Raw genomic sequence first — 19,895 nt, forward strand, 5'->3', positions numbered from 1 at the left:
TCCCGATCCGGATCGGAGGCGGCGGCGCGCATGCTGGAGCAGGCGAGGGATCCCGGGCGCTGGACGGGCGGAGGCGGCTCGGGCCCATCTCGGCCCGGGACGGGCTGCGGATGGGCCTGGCAGGGCCACGGCGGTGGGAGGAGGTGGTTGGGCGACGTGGCACCACTGGAGAGGTGGGGAGCGCCTGACCCGCGGCGGCTGGCCAGTTGAGCGGCGCCAAGTGGCATTTGAAGGGTTGGCCGGCGCCGGAATTCGAGGAGAGGAGGTGGGAGGCGGTTGGAAGATGATTGGGGGCACAGAAATTTAGGAGGAGGGGCAGGTAGCTGCCCAAAATGGAAGGGAAGAAGGTTTATATAGGGCAGGTTCTAGGGTTAGGGGGGTTTAGGGGGTTTTTGGACCCTCCGATCGCGATCCGATGGCTCCGGTCGCGAGGATGGAGTAGGTGGGCTGCAGGATGAGTGGAAGTGGGCTGTATAGACGGTCTCGAACTGAGAGAAGAGAAGAGAGGGAGGCCCGGCGACTGTTTCCGGAGACCAAAAACGTCCGACGTTAGACCGGCTACTATTGCCGCTATATTTATCTGTTGGGGCGTCAAACGAACTCCGATTGCGATGAAACTTGGCAAGCGGTTTACCTACACTATAACAAGACCGCACGCCAACTCTCATCCCATTCCGAGAACATTTTTCAGCCACTTATAAAATAATATTTCGGACATGCCGCGGGCGCGTGCAAGTGTGTCTGGGCTCAGAACGGACGACGGACGGAACTGGGGAACCCGGACGGATGCAAGTTTTGAAAACATGATGACGCAATGCACATGATGACATGGCAAGATGCAACACGGCAATGACAACGAATAACTGAAAGACACCTGGCGCAACGGTCTCGGGGCGTCACACCCCGGCCGTCATTGCCTGACCAATGCGGAAGCATGCTTCTCTGCAGGGAGGCCATGCTGCCTCACGTGAAAGTGAAAGCCTAACCTGAACTGGCCTGGCGGACATGACAGGTAAGAACACTGATGGAGAGATTTAATTTTGTTTGGTTAGGTATTGTGTGTTCGTTGGATGATAGGGTGCCTTGATCATTCAAGTTGGATGGCACGAGATTGACTCGCATAGGATCGTAGTCAATGGTACGTACCAAAGTGCTACCAATCTGGCCCAAGTTGTTGCATCAAGGTGAGATGATCACCCTGTTTAGTGCTCCTGCTCATTTCACAATGTTTTGTCGTGAAAGCTCAGTCCTGGATAATTAAATCTTTTCATGTACATTCCTTCAGGCGGTGGATGGGGCTCGCACCTCCTCGGACCAATACTTCCCCAGGTAATCCCGTGCGACGAGCAAGTCTATACCCTCCAAGCGGCTACTGCCGCACCCTCTCCAGTGGAGGCGGCAAAGTTGTGGGCGTGTTCTATAGCTCGGGGCTGCACCATGGACAACTTGATCGTCGCTCTCACGGCCACCGCCGCAGACTTTGTGGTAGGCCTGCTTATCCTCGCCGAGCATTGTAGGTCGAGATGACACACATAATGGTATGCAAAATGTGTAGGCATAATTTAACAAGTTTGTTGAAACATGTACCACTTTCTTTAGTAAAAGTATTAGATGTCCTGAATAAGCTCTAATATGTCACCATGATTGTTCTCATTTGTTAAAGAACGGGGAAAAGTTCTTTCAAATAATTTACTTATTTTCAGATTTTTCTCCTCATGCATTTTTGCTAGCACGCTGGTGATGTTGAGTGATCCTTTTCCATATGATTGTGCATAGTATGTAATTTTTTTCAGAAATATTCTTTCGAGGGATTTTATTGTGTCACGAGTAAATACAATCTCAGGTTCTCATGTACTGCCAAACTATCATTCACAAGAATTTATTATATTGTTATCAGCTATGATTTATGCTATTTTTTAACATTTCGTTAAATGCAAGACTGTATTATTATTTGTTGGTTAAATTTTCATATTATATATTTGCATATGTGCACCGTTACTCAGTTAACATGATATGTATAGGAGAATCAGGTGGGACTACATTATTAATAATCATTATAGGTCTTAGCTCGATTTATAGGTCTTAGCTCGATTTAAAGGTTGTAATTTTGTTACTCTGATGCAAATGCACATGCCTTTTTGCTCACTGGAAGAGCAGGAAAAGGTGAAACTTGAGACGGATCTGACACATGCATTGATTCATATTTTACCAATGACGCTTTAGTGTTTCTCTTGTCTGAGTACAAGGAGAGATCCTATTCTGCCAGCTTCAGTTGCTAATTCATCACTGTTTTGTAAATATTATTTGCAAATCTACATTCTCTAAGGGGTAGCAACGCATGGTTGGAATCTTCCATGTTGTGGAGTTTTAAAAATCACAATGGCAATGGTTTCAATAGAAATGAGTTGAACTTCCAGTGTGTTTGATTTGCCAAAGGCCAACAAATGCTACCAATCTAGCCCCACTTCAATAAGAAACGCTAAAGTTTGTATGTCGGTAAGCACTATTTTTTTTCCTAGTAAGCACTTTTTTTTGGTTGATTTAAGGGTCCAAAAATCAGAATTATTTAAGAATCATGAAATTTGTGTTGTTGTGAATGAATATCCCATGAATGAGTTATTGGTTTGCCATTTTAGTGTATGAACATGACTAGGATAGCGATATTTTGTCAACTCCATTATTTATAGCCATTTAATGTGTTTTTGTGTAATAATATATTAGTTGCAAGCATGTGTGATGTGAAGCAGGCATGATGGGACATGTGCAGAGCGAGTGAGAGTATGAGACACGGTGTATGAAACATGTGCGAAGAGGGACCCACGGAGGGCGGCCATCATCTCCCGCTCGAGAGATAGGTTTAAACATCCCCTTGCCCTACCAGGGTTCAGCGACAAATATGTCGTGAGGTGGTCAAGCTCATCCCCTTGACATTGACAATGTCTAGACATGATGTGACTAGATGGACAACTCAGTCATGATCGGCGAAGGCCAAAAGGAGAATAGGCGGTGACACGTGTAGGATACTTTGTTCAAATAGAGGTCATGAAATGAGAGCGGAGATGTGTCCTAAAGTCATGCCTATTAGACTATGGCCTACACAATTTAGTTTTTCTCCCGTTGCAACACACGGGCAGAAATAAAACTAAACAACACACAACCTAAGGGCGATAAGTGACCCCACAATCTCCGAAAACGCTTATATAAATGGTTAGTTTAAATAAAAGATGTTCAAAGGATTTTAAAAATATTGCAAAATTAAAAAAACGTGAATTTTAGAAAACATTCCCAAATTTAAAATATATTTATGGATTTCAAAAATTATTTGCAGATTAAATAAATTTTAAAATTTAGAAAATGTAATCTTTTTCACGTGGTGTTTACCAGTTTCCATTAAATATTCCATGTCATAATCTCCCCCAACAACATGGAATATGTTCCATTATGTTGGTTTCAGTGCTAAGAGTGTCGCTCTAGTCCCTGGCTGATAGAAATCATTAATGTTGCAAGAACAAAAAACTCCATTGTCTTCAATGAACCCCCAGGAGTAAGGTTTTTCTAAAAATATCCTGTGAAATATTTTTTGTAAGCTTCAAAAGTGTATTCTACAGTTTTCTTAGGAACAGGTTTGGTTAAAGTTTCAAGAGGACTATTTGGATGATAAAAAATCAATTTCCAAGTTACTAATAATTTGAATTTTCCACAATTTGACAACGTATATCACCCTTTCTCCACAAACATCGTTATAGAAGGATAGACTCTCACTGCTTGGTCGTCAAATACCATGCCAACCAATGACCTCATTCTCTCAGAAAAGCATCACATTTCAACACGCCAATTATGCTTTGAACACCCTTTCAAGATTTTGTAGATGCATCAAAAGCATCCGGCTATAATACTACAAGTACAAAACAGAACTCAAAATTGCTGTGCACGTCAAAATCAACTCAAACCCCAAGCGATTTCTGCTTCTTCGCGGTATTCATGTATGGCCGTAGCACAAACTCGTTCTGTGCTTCGCTTTGGTCCACAGTTCCTCGTTTGATCTGTCCCGGCAAAACAGCAAGCTTATGTCAGCACAAGACATACGAAAAGCATCGAACAGCGCAGCAATAGCCAGATACGGAGGCATTTCTTCACCTGATAGAGTCGCAACTCAAAACGGGGCCCAACCTCCTTCAGGTCAATGGATTTGGGGCCACCATGTTTTTCGTAGATGTGATGCCTGCCATAATCAGAGAAACAAAAGGAAGATTACATCAGAACATCGAGTGACAGATGATGTGTTTTCATGGAAACAAAATCCAGACATATTGAAAGACTATATTTTCTGGACTTTTGAGACAAAGACTCAATACAGCTAGCTTTGTTGTGTGAATATATTCTATGCGACTGCTGACATCAACAAAAACCAACAAGGATGATAAACAAAGTAAGATGGTAACCTGAAAGAGATATAGTCATCTCTATTGGCAAAAGTGATTAGACGCTTTGACTCCGGCTTCGGCACAGGAAAGAGATGCTTCATTATATTGGCAGTCCTTTCACCAGTCTGCAACAATTCAATCAAATCAAACAAAGATAAGTTTCATTTCCAACATAAATAAAGCACAAACACAAAGATAGCAAAGAAAACTGTGCATTATAAAATTCCCATGAACTTTAACGAGAGCTTGTCTACTTGCAATACTCCCACTGTTTCTAAATATAAGACGTTTTGGCAGTTCAAGAGGTAGTAGTAACCCCGGATGCATATCCAAGAATGCCAGTGGCCTAAATCTCTTTTAGAACCAAACAACCCGAGGAGAAAAGGTGGAAAATTTACAAGTGCCTAACCAAATACTCAAGCGAAACTCACAAAAATGAACTTCAAGCCAAATATGCAAAAGTAGAAGTGGAGGTGCTCAGTTTAATAATTTTGAATGGTTTGAGTTTGTCTTCACTAGTAAGCACATATATCAGGTTAACGAGAAAAACATCACCGCAGCCTCCAAATTTAGTAACAGACTAAGATAAAAACAGAAAACAAAATAATTCTTTTTCCCTAAGCAACAGTAGAAATGGTGGCACTCAGTTTAATAGTATTGAATGGTTTGAGTTTGTCTTCATTAGTAAGCAAATCTCAGGTTAACGAGAAAAACATCACCGCTGCCACCAGATTTTGTAACAAATTTAGATCAGAAACAGGGAGGCAACAGAGCAAAAAGGTGATGTTAATGAGAAACACATCACCAAAACTTTAGATCAGAAACAGGGTGAGGTCAAAAACAGAAAAGGGCCAGAGCAAAATAAAAAATTTACCCTAAGCAACAGTAGAAATGGTGGCGTTCAGTTCAATAGTTATGAATGGTTTGAGTTTGTCTTCATTAGTAAGCAAATCTCAGTTTAACGAGAAAAACATCACCACAGCCACCAGATTTTGTAACAAACTTAGATCAGAAACAGGGAAGCAACAAAGCAAAAAGGTGACGTCAACAAGAAACACATCACAACACCCTCTATATTTTGTTAAAAAAAAATCAGAAACAGACAAGGACCATAGCAAAAAAAGGCTTCTTTTCTGAGTAGAAGTGGAGGCACTCAGTTTAATAATTTTGAATGGTTTAGTTCATCTTCATTAGTGAGAACATCTCAGGTTAACGAGAAAAACATCACTGTAGCCTCCAAATTCCATTACAAATTTAGATCAGAGACAGGAAAAGAACATGGGAAAAATAAGTTCTTTTCTAAGCAAGAGTTGTAAATGGAGGCGCTCAGTTTAATAGTTTTGAATGGTTTGAGTTTGTCTTCATTAGTAAGTACATCTCAGGTTAACAAGAAAAACATCATAGCAGCCTCCAAATTTCATACAAATTTCGATCTGAAACAGAAACAGAACAGAAAAAAAGATTATAACCCTCATCCCATTACATCCTATCAAGATAACCAAGGCTGCTGAGATGTATAATTTTGAATGGATAGAAATTATCGTCATGGTTGGTCTCAGGTTAACAAGAAGACCATCATTGCAGCCAGGCAACTAACCAGTGTAGGAAGCACAAAATTTGTTCGAGGTAAAATAAGCAAACAGGTACCAAAGCTGCTCAGTAAATAGTTTTGAATGGATATGTTATCCTCATAGTAGGTCTCAGGTTAACGAGAAGTCCATCATTGCAGCCATCAAGCCGGACAACAAACATTGTCTGAGGAAAATGAGCAAACAAACTACTAACTGAAGCATGGAAAATTCTTAAAAATGATACCAAAGCTGCTCCATTTACATAGTTCTGAATGGACATATTATCCTCATAGTGTGTCTCAGGCTAACAAGAAAACCATCATTGCAGCCAACAAAGATAATAAGCAAAGCTATTTTTAGTGTGAACTTTTGTGCACACAACAAAACAACAGTAGCAACAAAGCACATGAGCATACAGCAGCCAAGACAACATATATTCTAGGCAGCATAAGAGCCACTGGAACTGGAGGTGCTCAGAATCAGATGAACAATCATGAAATCATCATCAATTTCATCATAATAAATAGCATATGTATGTGATAATATAAGCATTATCACAAATTTTGTTCTTGAACGTATGTATGTATCTATGCATGAGCAAACACACACACACACACACACACACACAGAGAGAGAGAGAGAGTCCTTGCTTAATTAGATAAGCCAGAATCATCACAGCAGGCTCAAGTTCCAGTGTGAGTATATATGCATGTGTGAATGGACTACTGATAAATGATAGGTCTAGAGAAACCAAGAAACCAAAAAATAAAAGCATTACGGAATACTGCGGGATGTTCATCCTAATTCTTTAACACAGATACCTAAATGCTACCACAAAACTACTTTACAAGCCACACAAGGTGGAACAATTACAATGAAAAACATAGATAAAGCATGAGTGACATTGTTAATTGCTATCTGCATGCATGAAATGAACATGGAACATTTAACAGGTGAGACATATTAGAATAAAGTGACTCAGGATTCAAGTATGTAATACCTTGGTTGTGAAATTGTCCAGTATCAAATGAGGGTAAGCTTCTGACATTTTGCCCATGGCCTTCCTATCTTTGATATCATGCCGTGTTACCTGCCAAAGATGGAACCACGAGTTAACACCAAGAATGGTGTCCCATGTTGTACACTGCCCCAGCTCGTCATGAATAAAACAGATATTGGCACTTACCACATTGAGTAACCCAAAGTATGCAGTTGGACCTAATGGTAGATGACACACAATCAAACCATCAGGCTGACCACGATGCTCATGCACCAAAATAAGATCAGTTATCTCGTGTGATCGGCAGGACTCAACAATTTCTGATATCACCTACCGGGAAGAAAAAAATGGATCGATAAGAAACATTAGCCAAAACTCACAAATGATATGAGAGAAAAATTACAGTCCAAACAAACACTATCTAGCATGTTCACTTTTTAATCAATCAAATCTTATGTGAATGAAACCTAATCTGAAGTTGGTACACAAAGGATACACGAGATGGAATGCTTCCGTATCATACCTGACCACCACGGTTCATCCTCTGTGAGTTCGGAAATACAACTTTCAGCTCCTGGCAAAAGAACAAGATTGACCAGTCAGTAAGCACAGGATGCATCATTTTAACCTGTCAAAACACCTTCCAATTCACAGCACAAGCAAACCTTAACAAACTGAGTCAGGGGCGCACTCGGGTTACGAGATGTGGTCAAGAGAATCTTGGGCTCGCGCAGCGTGGCGCCGGCGTACTCGTCATCTATGATACTCCTCGGCACTGCCACCGACCAACCAACAAACCATGAGAAACGCAACAAAAAAAGTAAAGAAATGGGAAGGTGGGGGCGATGGATCCGACGAAACCTGCCCGGTCTTGGTCGTCGAGGTCGATCTCGCGGCGGAGGGCGAGCTCCTCGTTGCGAAGCTCGGTGGGGATAGGCTTGCCCTCCTCGAGCGCCTCCCGGACGCGGCGCTTCTTCTCGTAGTGCTGACGCTCCTTCCCCTCGAGGCTCTTCCGGTAGAGGTACTCCCGACGGAGCCGCGTGTTCCGACGCAGCATCTCGCCTCCCTCTCCCGACGGGACCAAGCAAAACCCTAGCTAGGCGCTTGATGAGTGGAAGCGATAAACCCTAGTAGCGACTTCAAAGCTTTGGCGGCGCAACGCGAGCTTGGACACGGAGTTGTGGAAGGAGAAGGGCTTGTTTTAAATAGCAACGCTTATGGGCTTCTATGGCCTCCCCAGACAGGCTTATGGGCTTCTATGGGCTTCTCCAGACCGATGATGATGATTATAGGCAGTACGTTTTTTTAGGGTGGAAAGGAGGAAGACCACAGATGATCTATCTACAAGAAGGTGCGCATAAATCTGTTTCCCTCTCGTTAGGGTTTTGCTTCTCCCGAAGGCGATCGCGCCGCCGTCGAGCACTTCACCTTCCCTCCTCCGGTTGCAGCCAGGCGGGCAGATTCGGGCTGATTAAGGGTTGATCTGGCATCACTTCTGAAAGAATCGATATGGTTGACTAGAGGGTGAATAGGCAACTAACAATTTTTAGCTTTTCTTTAATAATTTAAACTTTGCATCAAAGTAGGTTGTCTAGATATGCAACTAGGTAAGCAACCTATATGATGCAACAAGAATAGGAACACAAGCAAACAAGATATATGAAACAAATAAGTTTGCACAAGTAAAGGCACCAGATAACCAAGAGTGGAGACGGTGGAGACGAGGATGTGTTGCCGAAATTCCTTTCCTTTGAGAGGAAGTACGTCTCCGTTGGAGCGGTGTGGAGGCACAATACTCTCCAAGAAGCCACTAGGGCCACCGTATTCTCCTCACGCCCTCACACAATGCGAGATGCCGTGATTCCACTATTGGTTCCCTTGGAGGCGGCGACCGAACCTTTACAAAATAGGTTGGGGCAATCTCCACAACTCAATTGGAGGCTCCCAACGACACCACGAAGCTTCACCACAATGGACTATGGCTTCGCGGTGACCTCAACCGTCTAGGATGCACAAACACCCAAGAGTAACAAGATCCGCAAGGGATTAGTGAGGGGAATCAAATATCTCTTGGTGGAAGTGTAGATCGAGGCCTTCTCAACCACTCCCGAGCAAATCAACAAGTTTGGTCGGCTAGGGAGTGAGATCGGGCGAAAATGGAGCTTAGAGCAATAGTGGAGCTTAGGGGTGGAAGAGATAAGTCAACGAGGAAGAAGGGGACCCCTTATATAGTGTGGGACAAGGATCCAACCGTTACCCACCAACCAGCCCGCGGCCAGCGGTACTACCGCAAGGCCGCGCGGTACTACTGCTTGCAACCAAGCGGTACTACCGCACGGCTGTGCGGTACTACCATACCGACCCACGGTACTGCCGCAATCCCAGCGACAGTAAAGATAAACAGACGCGCAGGAGCTGGGGGCGGTACTTTCGCACGCGCGGTACTACCGCGCCTCCCATGCGGTACTACCGCAAGGCAAAAACCCCCAGCCAGGCGGAAGGGAACTTCCGTGCCTACTTCCTCAAAGAAACGGAAGTAACAAAACCCCGACACAGTAGTACCGCCAAGGGGCGGTACTACTGCCTGGCTGCATAGCGCGGTACTACCGCTCGGCGAAAACGGTACTACCGCGGTAGGTGTGGATGTAAAAAATTACATCCGCCCCTACTACCGCAAAGGGACGGCACTAGCCTGGTGGGCAGCGGTAGTGCGGCTCCAGGGGAGCGGTACTACCGTGGGCACCTGCGGTACTACCGCGGATGCCTATGGTACTACCGTTTTCCTGGGAGCTGTACTACCGCGACCAACCACAGCAGCCAGACAAGGGAGGCAAGAAAACGGAGGAAGCTCCAAGGAAAAAGGAGGGGACAAGAAGGAGACGTGTACGTGATGATTCCACCCAAACCTTTCCAACGCGGACCCCCTCTTAATAGTATGCCTTTCCTACGACTCAAATCCACCAAAAAGAAATGTAGAAAAGACGCCGTCTTCATCAGTCTTCGAGGGACACCCAACCGTCTTATGCCTAGCAATGAAGTGTCTAGAATACTCAAGGCACACGATTAGTCCACAAATGCGTTGTCATCAATCACCAAAACACTTAGGGATAAATATGCCCTTACAATCTCCCCCTTTTGGTGGATTGATGACAATACGGGATTTGCACAAGGAAAATAATATTAAGTAAATGCAAACCCCTCCTCTCTAGAATATAGACGGGCTCCCCCTAGATGTGTGCCACCTAGATGAGTGCTTTGGACTGCACGGCACACGAATACTAGGATCAAAGCTCCCCCTATATTATAGACACAAGGCATATCTATCACTAGACAAGATAGCACAAACATAAGTTAACTACGATAGATAAAGTGCATATGTCTTACACCATATGAGGAAAGGTCTCGAAAGCACAACCCAAATAAGAGCAAACAAGCACAAACGAGGTACAAAAGACAAAGCAAATAAACGCACCAAGCACGACACAACGCAAATCCCTACACTCTTTCCCCCTTTGGCATCGAGACGCCAAAAAGGCAGAGAGGACATCTACACACACGGGGTGGCTCAGGCAGAGAAGTCGTCCCACTGCTCCTCGTGCTCCTCGTCAGACTCAACGGCGGGGATAGTCTCCTCGAAGTCATCCTCTGAACTGGTCCACTTGTATCCTTACTTTGACATCCAGGCAGCCTCAGGTGTGATGACGTCCTCAGACCCGCCAGACACATCCTCTCCAAAGAGCCTCATAACCTTCTTGTCACGGCGGCGACTCTCTTTGTCTGCCATGTGAGCCTTGTACTGTCCCTTTGCCTGCATGCAGAAGAGAGTCTTCATCTTGTCCTTTAGCTTCTTGGCCCATGATGGCTCAGAGGAAGGAGTGGTGGACCTAGCAGCACGGTCCTCGGCAACATTCTCAGCAGCAGCCTCCTCCTCACCAGCAGCCCTCCTAGCAGAAGAGGTCTCAGCACGGGTAGTGGTGTTGGCCCAGTTGGGCTTGACGCGGAGGCTGATGGACTCATGGCGAATCCAGTCTTGCGAGTGAACACCGCAAACCGAAGCTCACACCACATGATGTGTGAGATATCAAGTGGCTGAGTCTGAGAAGAACGTGCCTCTGCACACAGGAGCAACATATCCACTAGATATGCATGGACCTTGTCCTTGTCGCCAATGCGTGGGAACAGAGTGTTGCGGAAGATGCGATGCATGATATCCAGAAAGGAGTTTAACATCCAAGTTGACTTTCCATTGGGGAGCACCTTCTCAACAAGGAAAGGCTGAAGCAGGTTCTTGTTGGCAGACTCAGAGTTGGCATGGGGGCGAACGCCAACGGGGGTGTGAAGCCCGTCATCAGGAATGTGCAGCAGATCCATGAACTCTTTCCATGTAGCAGACAGCTGACGGCCGTTGGTCATCCAGGTCATCCTCCGCTCCTCCCCGGGATGAAAGTACACTGAGGCAAAGAACTGACAGATGAGCTCAGGGTCATAGTCAAGGTGAAAGGAGATCACCGGCTCAATAGCAAACTGCTCCACCAAGTCCAGAGCCTCTCCAAAATAGTCACAAAACTTGTCCTTCCGCATGTGATGCATGTCTATCCACTTGACATCCATGAAGGTATTCTGCTTGCTCTTGATCACATCCAGATAGATGAGAACCTGTTGCTTGTTTCAGAACATCTCGGTGCCTCTGAGCACAGCCCGAGGAGTCACATAGGGATTGATCCTCCGGCGTTCGACATACTCAGAGACAGAAATCTCGTCCATGCCCTTAGCAGGTTCCTTTTGCTTGCTGGCAGTGGTCTTGACATTGCGCTTGGGGGCATTGGAGCCCTCTGGGGCTTCATCTTGGGGGTTGTGCAGACGCTTGGAGCCAGTGTCACGACTGGGATTGGAACGGCGAGAGCCACCACCTGAGACACAAAAACGCAAAACACCCACAACAACCAAGAGGGATTAATGCAAAGACCACAACCAAGCAAGAGAAACAAGCAGAAAGCACACATGATAAATGCCTAGAGAGAGATTTGATCCCTACGGTAGTACTGCCAAGTGATGTGAAGCTAAGATAGTAGTACTGCTCTCAGACGCGGTAGTACCGTGCAAGGTCACGGTAGTACCGGGTCTAGGAGCGGTAGTACGACCTTAGCGCCTCAGCTAGCGCGGTAGTACTGCGTTTGCTGAGCGGTAGTACCGCACAAGCTAGCACGGTAGTACCATATCTGTCGGGCGGTAGTACCGCAAGAGCGGTAGTACCGCAGATCAGACACGGTAGTACTGCACCGCGTCAGATTTGAACGAGTTCAAATCTGAGAAAAGCCCGCGAAACCGCGGCGGTACTACGGTTGGACAAAGCTACCACAAGACAGCATGTCAAGTATGATTCCTACGCATCACAACTCTCCTACATCCTACTCTTGCATAGATTTGGCCTAAAATCTCAAGAACAACAAGTTTCTCCCCAAAAACCTAGAAGCAAGAGAACAACCAAGAAAAAGAGGGATTTGGGGAAAAACCTTGGTCCATGGCAAAAGGAAGTGGTGGGGAACGATCCCACCGGTCAGAATCCGAGGAGAGTGGCCGGAGACGGAGATCCGGCGAGGGCCTCCGGCGCCGTTCTTGAGCGAGAGAGAGAGAGAGAGAGAGACGTGGGGAGAGAGACAAATGAATGGGTATGGGGAGTTGAAACTCCCCTGCCCGAGTCATAACCCCCACGCTCCCTCGACGACGCGGTAGTACCATGCCCCGACGCGGTAGTACCGCCTGGCGCGGTACTTCCGAAGTACCGCACCTGAGCGGTAGTACCGTGTTGTGGCGCGGTAGTATCGTGCCTCCCAGAGCGGTAGTACCGCGGCCAGCCGCGGTAGTACCGTGGGCTCAAGAAGATGCACGTTTCGAGCACATGAAAAACTGGGTCTTTACACAAACACTCCGAGCCAACACGACACCACAAGACCACGCAACACACAAAGCCAGAAAGGCACACGACAAACGAAACAACCACGAGACACCACCTCTCCAAAGAGAGGCGGTGGCCGTAGCCATCTATATTTGAGTCAATTGGTATGGCACCGTGAAGAATTATCCTTGGGTCCATGACCAAAACTCGTCTTTGAAGCACAAGTACCATCAAACATGGCTAATGTGAAAGACTTGATCGATTTATGCATAATGGGGGGAGGGAGAGTTCATTGAGAGAACATCACTCCCCCTATGTCCATGCCTACATCTAAACAGGACAACACATTGAGTATGGTGGGGTGTGCAAGGGTTCAAGCAACATTGCTCGAATCAATGATATTTAGCTCATGCCTTAACTCGCGAAATCTTGCTTCATCCAAGGGCTTCGTGAAGATATCTGCAAGGTTATCATGAGTGTTGACATAGTTGAGGTCGATCTCTCCTCGCCTAATGTGATCCCGGATGAAGTGATACCGGATCTCAATATGCTTCGTCTTGAAGTGTTGCACCGGGTTGAGAGAGATCTTGATGGCACTTTCATTGTCACACCAAAGAGGCACTTTGTCACAAATGACACCGTAATCCTTTAAAGTTTGCCTCATCCATAAGAGTTGTGCACAACAACTACCGGCCGCCACATACTCCGCTTCGGTGGACGAGAGAGACACACAACTTTGCTTTTTGGAAGACCAACTTACCAAAGAGCAACCAAGAAATTGGCACCCTCCGGAAGTGGACTTCCTATCCACTTTGTCTCCCGCCCAATCGGAATCCGAATAACCTACAAGCTTGAAGTTTGCTCCTCTTGGGTACCATAGGCCAAAGTTTGGGGTATGAGCCAAATATCGAAAGATTCGTTTGACCGCCACATAGTGACTTTCCTTAGGTGCGGCTTGAAAACATGCACAAATTCCCACACTCAACATGATATCCGGTCTAGATGCACAAAGGTAAAGCAAGGAACCTATCATGGAGTGACATACCTTTTGATCCACCGCTTTACCATTGGGATCTATGTCAAGTTGGCACTTGGTGGGCATGGGAGTGGAAGCCGGCTTGACATCACTTAGCTTGAATCTTTTGAGCATGTCTTGAGTATATTTGGCTTGATTGATGAAGGTTCCTTCTCTTCTTTGTTTCACTTCAAACCCTAGAAAGAACTTCAACTCTCCCATGGAAGACATCTCGAACTTTGAGGTCATGAGAGCGGCAAATTCCTCATTGAAAGCTTTGTTAGGGGAACCAAAGATAATATCATCAACATATAATTGGCACACAAACAACTCCCCTTTGACCTTCTTAGTAAAAAGAATGGGGTCTATTAGCCCAACTTCAAAACCACGGTCTTGTAACAACTCGGTAAGGTGGTCATACCACGCACGTGGGGCTTGTTTAAGGCCATAGAGTGCCTTATCGAGTTGATACACATGATCGGGAAAGTAGGGATCCTCGAACCCCGGGGGTTGCTTGACATAAACCAATTCATTAATGGGACCATTAAGAAAAGCACTCTTCACATACATTTGTTGTAACTTAAAGTTATGATGAGAAGCATAGGCAATCAACATGCGAATAGATTCAAGATGAGCAACGGGAGCAAAGGTTTCACCGTAGTCGATACCCTCGACTTGGGAGTAGCCTTGTGCTACCAAACGAGCCTTGTTGCGAATGATAATCCCATGGGCATCTTGCTTGTTCTTAAATATCCACTTGGTTCCAATGACACTGTGGTTCCCCGTCGGTCTTGGCACCAATCTCCACACTTTGTTGCGCTCGAAGTTGTTGAGTTCTTCATGCATGGCATTGAGCCAATCCGGATCTTCTAGCACCTCATAGACCTTGTGGGGTTCCACACAAGAGACAAACGCGTGATGCTCACAATAGTTTGCTAATTGTCTACGAGTTCTTACCCCCTTTCGTAAGCTTCCAAGCACATTCATCATGAGATGATCCTTGGTGGAGAGCTTGGAAGCAACCTTGGCGGCACGATGCTCTAATTCCTCCTCGGGGGTGAGACGAGGAGTGGTCACTTGATCATCTTGAGCGTCGTCTTGAGCTTGTTCTTGTTCTTGAACTTGCTCGGAGGAGAGAACTTGACCTTGGGCATTGCTTGATGTGTCAACACCGTCTTGAGCGTGATCTTGCCCTTGGTCATGTTCTTGAGGATGAGGGCCATCATGTTGTTCTTCGAAAGCGTGTGGGCCTTGGGTTGGTGATGGCTCCGCTTGAGTGGAGCTTTGTCCTTCTCCTTCGGCCACAAGGGGTTCCTCAATGGGTAGGATAAAGCCAACACCCATTCTTCTTATGGCTTGGGGAGGAATTTCATCACCTACATCACAAGTGCCACTTTGCTCCACTTGGGAGCCGTTATTCTCATCAAACTCCACGTTACACGTCTCCTCAATAAGTCCTGTGGATTTATTGAGGACACGGTAAGCATGAGAGTTTGTAGCATAACCAACAAATATGCCCTCATAAGCTCTAGCCTCAAATTTAGACAACCGAACACCTTTCTTGAGAATGAAACACTTACACCCGAACACCCGGAAGTACTCGAGGTTGGGCTTGTTACCGGTGAGTATCTCATATGGAGTCTTGTTCAAGCCCTTGCGGAGGTAGAGCCGATTGGATGCATGACACGCGGTGTTGATGGCTTCGGCCCAAAAGTTGTACGGAGACTTGAACTCCGCCATCATGGTCCTTGCCGCATCCATCAACGTCCGGTTCTTCCTCTCCACAACACCGTTTTGTTGAGGGGTGTAAGGTGCGGAGTATTGATGCTTGATCCCCTCATCACTAAGAAACTCATCCAAGGTGTAGTTCTTGAACTCGGTGCCGTTGTCACTTCTTATTGTCAAGATCTTTGCATTGTGTTGACGTTGTGCTTCATTTGCAAAGTCAATGACAGTTTGTTGGGTCTCGCTCTTCCTCTTGAAGAAATACACCCAAGTGTATCTTGAGTAGTCATCCACAATCACCAAGCAATACTTCCTACCCCCAAGACTACCGAAGGATGGAGGCCCAAAGAGATCCATGTGAAGGAGCTCCAAAGGCCTCTTTGAGTAAATGATAGTCGTGGGAGGGTGAGCCTTCTCATGTAGCTTTCCTTCGATACAAGCACTGCAAGCACGATCTTTAGCAAAACTAACATTCTTTAGTCCACGGAATGGCCCCCCTTGAGGAGACTTTGCAAAGATCTCATATTGACATGGGCTAAACGGCGATGCCAAAGCAATCCCACATCAACTTTAGCCATTAGGCATGTCGCGGTCTTAGTAGGTCGCTCCAAAAAGTTAATCACATATAGACCGTTCTCGACATGCCCAACAAAGGCTACTTTAAGAGTCTTGCTCCATAAGAGGGCCACGGTATCGATATCAAAGAAAGTGGCAAAGCCCATGATTGCAAGTTGACGGACGGAAAGTAAATTGTATGCAAGGGACTCAAAAAGCATGACCTTCTCGATCATGAGATCATGAGAGATGACCACCTTGCCAAGTCCCAATACCTTGGAGGATGAGGCGTCACCCCACTCGACATTGGTGGGCATAGATGGAATCTTGTGCACGTCCACCACCAAGTCCTTGCTTCTGGTCATATGATTCGTAGCTCCGCTATCGAGCAACCATGATCCCCCACCGGAAGCAAACACCTACAAGAGATTAATGCTTGGTTTTAGGTACCCATTTTGTAATGGGTCCTTTGATGTTAGTAACAAGGGTCTTTGGAACCCAAATAGACCATTCAATATATTCATGAAGAGAACCAACGAATTTGGCATAGACATGCCCATCACTAGCACGGCATAACACATAAGAAGGATTAAAGTCGCCGGCTTTGATGCGAGGAGTGACATTGTCCCTTTTGACAACGCCACCCTTCGCGTTGTTCTTCTTCTTCTTCTCCTCGGAGGCACTTTCTCCCTCCTTCACAAAGGTTTGCATGAGAGGAGGAGGTCGTTTGGTCTTGTCATTCTTCTTCTTGTTCTTGGAGTCGGTCACGTACCCAACCCCTTCCTTGGCTACAACTCCCTTTTGGTTGATCAAAAGATCGTTGAGGTTCTTCTTGCCTTGTATGCAAGTCGCTAGACCTCTCTCAAGTCGCCCCTTTAGCTTAGCGTTCTCCTCAACGAGATGCACATGCTCACAACACGGGTTAGTAGCATTTGCATTATCAATTAACATCATACAAGGAAAAGTGGCTTTTTCCTTGGTTAGCTTTACTTGAAGTTGATCATGAGACTCTTTGAGGCTAGCATGAGCACCCTTCAAGACCTTGTGAGCCTCCTCTTTGAGTTTAGCAAGATCAACCTCAAGTTCGGCCTTCTCGGAGTTTAGCCCATGAGAAACAATGAGGACATGATCATAATTTTTCTTTAACTTAGCATGATTAACGTTGTGTGACTCCTCAAGAGCCAAACGAATACCACGCTCTTCCTCAAGAGCATTGGAAAGATCCGAAATCTCATCGGCATAGTCGCGACTATGCCCTTCCATCTTAGTGATGGTGTCTTCGTGAGCCTCGATCATGTCATTGGCTTCACCAAGTTGTTCCAAGAGAGCAACAAAGTGCTTCTTGGATTTTCCCTTGAGTTTGCCCATAAAGGCCTCAAACTCATTTGCCTCCACATTAGCTCCCTCAAGTTCATTAATGCTATCCGTCGGAGAAGGATAATTAATGATGGTAGTTTTGATGTTGGGGGTTACCTTGTTGGTGGCTTTAGCCATGAGGCACTTGGCGGTGATGCTCTCATTAGGTGAGTCGAAGAGAGACACCCGTGGAGTCGTCGCAATGGCAACGGAGGCCATGGCAACCGACTCGTCACCTTCATCATCGTCATCATCCTCATTGCACTCTTCTTGTACCACCAATGCCTTGGGAGGAGTCTTCTTGGTGAAGGTGCTCTTGTTAGGGAATGATTTGGCCTTGTCCTTTCGGATGAGCTTGCCACCATTGTCTTCCCTCTTCTCATACGGGCACTCCGCAACAAAATGACTCACGTTGCCACAATTGTCGCAAGTCCTTACACGTTGCTTGCTCTTCGTGCCACTTGAGTTGTTTTTGCTAAAGTTTGGCCTCGAGTTTTTCTTGCTCCAAAATTGCCTTGAAGCAAGTGCCATGTGTTCATGATACGCATACTTCGTATCTTCGGGGTTGCTCTCCTCTTCTTCCTCTTCTTCTTATTCAACGGTGAGCTTGTCCTTCAATGCAAGGTTAGGCTTCTTTGCCCTTTGAGAACGAAGCACCGCATTGTCGGCGGTCTTGTCCAAAATGTTCATGGCCACAAACTCATCCAACACTTCGCTTGAGGTCAAAGTGTGGAAGTCCGGTCTTTGACGAATGACGGAGGACATGGCCTTGTGGTAGGGCATCATTGCCTTGAGGAATTTGCGTTTGATCCAATTGTCATCCGTGTCCTTGCTCTCGTGATCTCATAGTGAGACCGCGAGTTTGGTTACTCTCCGATAAAGCTCATGAGGTTCTTCATCTTCTTTCATTGCAAACTCATCGGCCTCATCTTGCACCACTTCATAGTTGGAGCGTTGAATGCTTGCGCTTCCCCGGTAGAGAGAGACAACACAAAGCCATGCATCTTTGGCCAAGGCGAAGGGACGAAGATGAGGTAGGTCTTCGGGTGGAATTGCATCTTGAATGATGAAGAGAGCATTCTCATTGAATTGATTATCTGCGGCTTCTCGAGGAGTGAAGTTGCTTGGATCATGCGGATAGAAACCTTCTTCAATGATTCTCCAAAGGTTAGTGTTCACATGATTTAAATGACGTTTAAAGTGGTAAACCCAAGAATCAAAGTCCTCATTTTTCACAATCTTAGGGGGAGGACCGGCATGATTCAAATGAGTGGAAGGAACCGGTCCACCATAAACAAGCGGTGGTTCCACATGAGCAAAGATGCCGGTGCCATTTTTACAACTAGAAGAAGGAGCCTTTTCACTACTAGCTTCCCCCTTATCGGAGATAGCATCCGTCACCTTGTGGGTGGGATCACTCACTTTCAACGGTGCGGTGGATAGTTTAAGCCCCTCAAGGAATTTAGTAAACATGCTTTCAACGTCGGTAGTCATGCAGGTTTTCAATGTCTCCAAGGGAACTCCGTCATTCTCATTTTAAGCCCCTCAAGGAATTGATGACAGGCTTAATCCATCATTCTCATTGAACTCCTCACGAGAGAACGAGGTTCCCCCATCACCCGTAGACGAGGTCGGATTCGCACCGGAGTGTTCCTCCACACCGTCTACGGTATCAACCATACTCTTCGGACGATAAAGTCCTTAATAAAGAGACGAGGCTCTGATACCAATTGAAAGGATCGATATGGTTGACTAGAGGGGGGGTGAATAGGCAACTAACAATTTTTAGCTTTTCTTTAACAATTTAAACTTTGCATCAAAGTAGGTTGTCTAGATATGCAACTAGGTGAGCAACCTATATGATGCAACAAGGATAGGAACACAAGCAAGCAAGATATATGAAACAAATAAGCTTGCACAAGTAAAGGCACGAGATAACCAAGAGTGGAGACGGTGGAGACGAGGATGTGTTACCGAAGTTCCTTCCCTTTGAGAGGAAGTACGTCTCCGTTGGAGCGGTGTGGAGGCACAATGCTCCCCAAGAAGCCACTAGGGCCACCGTATTCTCCTCACGCCCTCACACAATGCGAGATGCCATGATTCCACTATTGGTGCCCTTGGAGGCGGCGACCGAACCTTTACAAACTAGGTTGGGGCAATCTCCACAACTCAATTGGAGGCTCCCAACGACACCACGAAGCTTCACCACAATGGACTATGGCTTCGCGGTGACCTCAACCGTCTAGGATGCTCAAACACCCAAGAGTAATAAGATCCGCAAGGGATTAGTGGGGGGAATCAAATATCTCTTGGTGGAAGTGTAGATCGAGGCCTTCTCAACCACTCCCGAGCA

The 19,895-nt window shown here is 46.0% G+C and overlaps 1 protein-coding gene across 1 annotated transcript; it reads right to left on the bottom strand.

Annotated features, from left to right (window-relative positions):
- Nucleotides 1-3,658: 3,658 nt before the first annotated feature.
- Nucleotides 3,659-8,189, bottom strand: IMP4 (Ribosomal RNA processing Brix domain protein). The gene is made up of 8 exons (XM_048687935.2): nt 7,857-8,189; nt 7,661-7,770; nt 7,519-7,569; nt 7,182-7,325; nt 6,996-7,085; nt 4,443-4,549; nt 4,138-4,222; nt 3,659-4,043 (listed from the first exon to the last, which is right to left on the bottom strand). The coding sequence occupies exons 1-8, from the start codon at nt 8,050-8,052 to the stop codon at nt 3,945-3,947; spliced, it is 882 nt and encodes a 293-aa protein (XP_048543892.1). The 5' UTR covers nt 8,053-8,189; the 3' UTR covers nt 3,659-3,944.
- Nucleotides 8,190-19,895: the final 11,706 nt, after the last annotated feature.

Source organism: Triticum urartu, chromosome 7A (assembly GCF_056163025.1).
Source record: "Triticum urartu cultivar PI428250 chromosome 7A, HENAU_Tu73, whole genome shotgun sequence".
Lineage (NCBI taxonomy): Eukaryota > Viridiplantae > Streptophyta > Magnoliopsida > Poales > Poaceae > Triticum > Triticum urartu.

What these genes read in the sequence shown, in the direction of transcription:
- IMP4 (XM_048687935.2), bottom strand. Translation starts at nt 8,052, where the DNA reads ATGCTGCGTCGGAACACGCGGCTCCGTCGGGAGTACCTCTACCGGAAG. An exon ending in CGACGACCAAGACCGGGCAG is followed by an intron (nt 7,771 to 7,856) that starts GTTTCGTCGGAT and finishes GGTCGGTGGCAG; the next exon opens with TGCCGAGGAGTATCATAGAT. An exon ending in TTGAGTTGCGACTCTATCAG is followed by an intron (nt 4,044 to 4,137) that starts GTGAAGAAATGC and finishes TTGCCGGGACAG; the next exon opens with ATCAAACGAGGAACTGTGGA.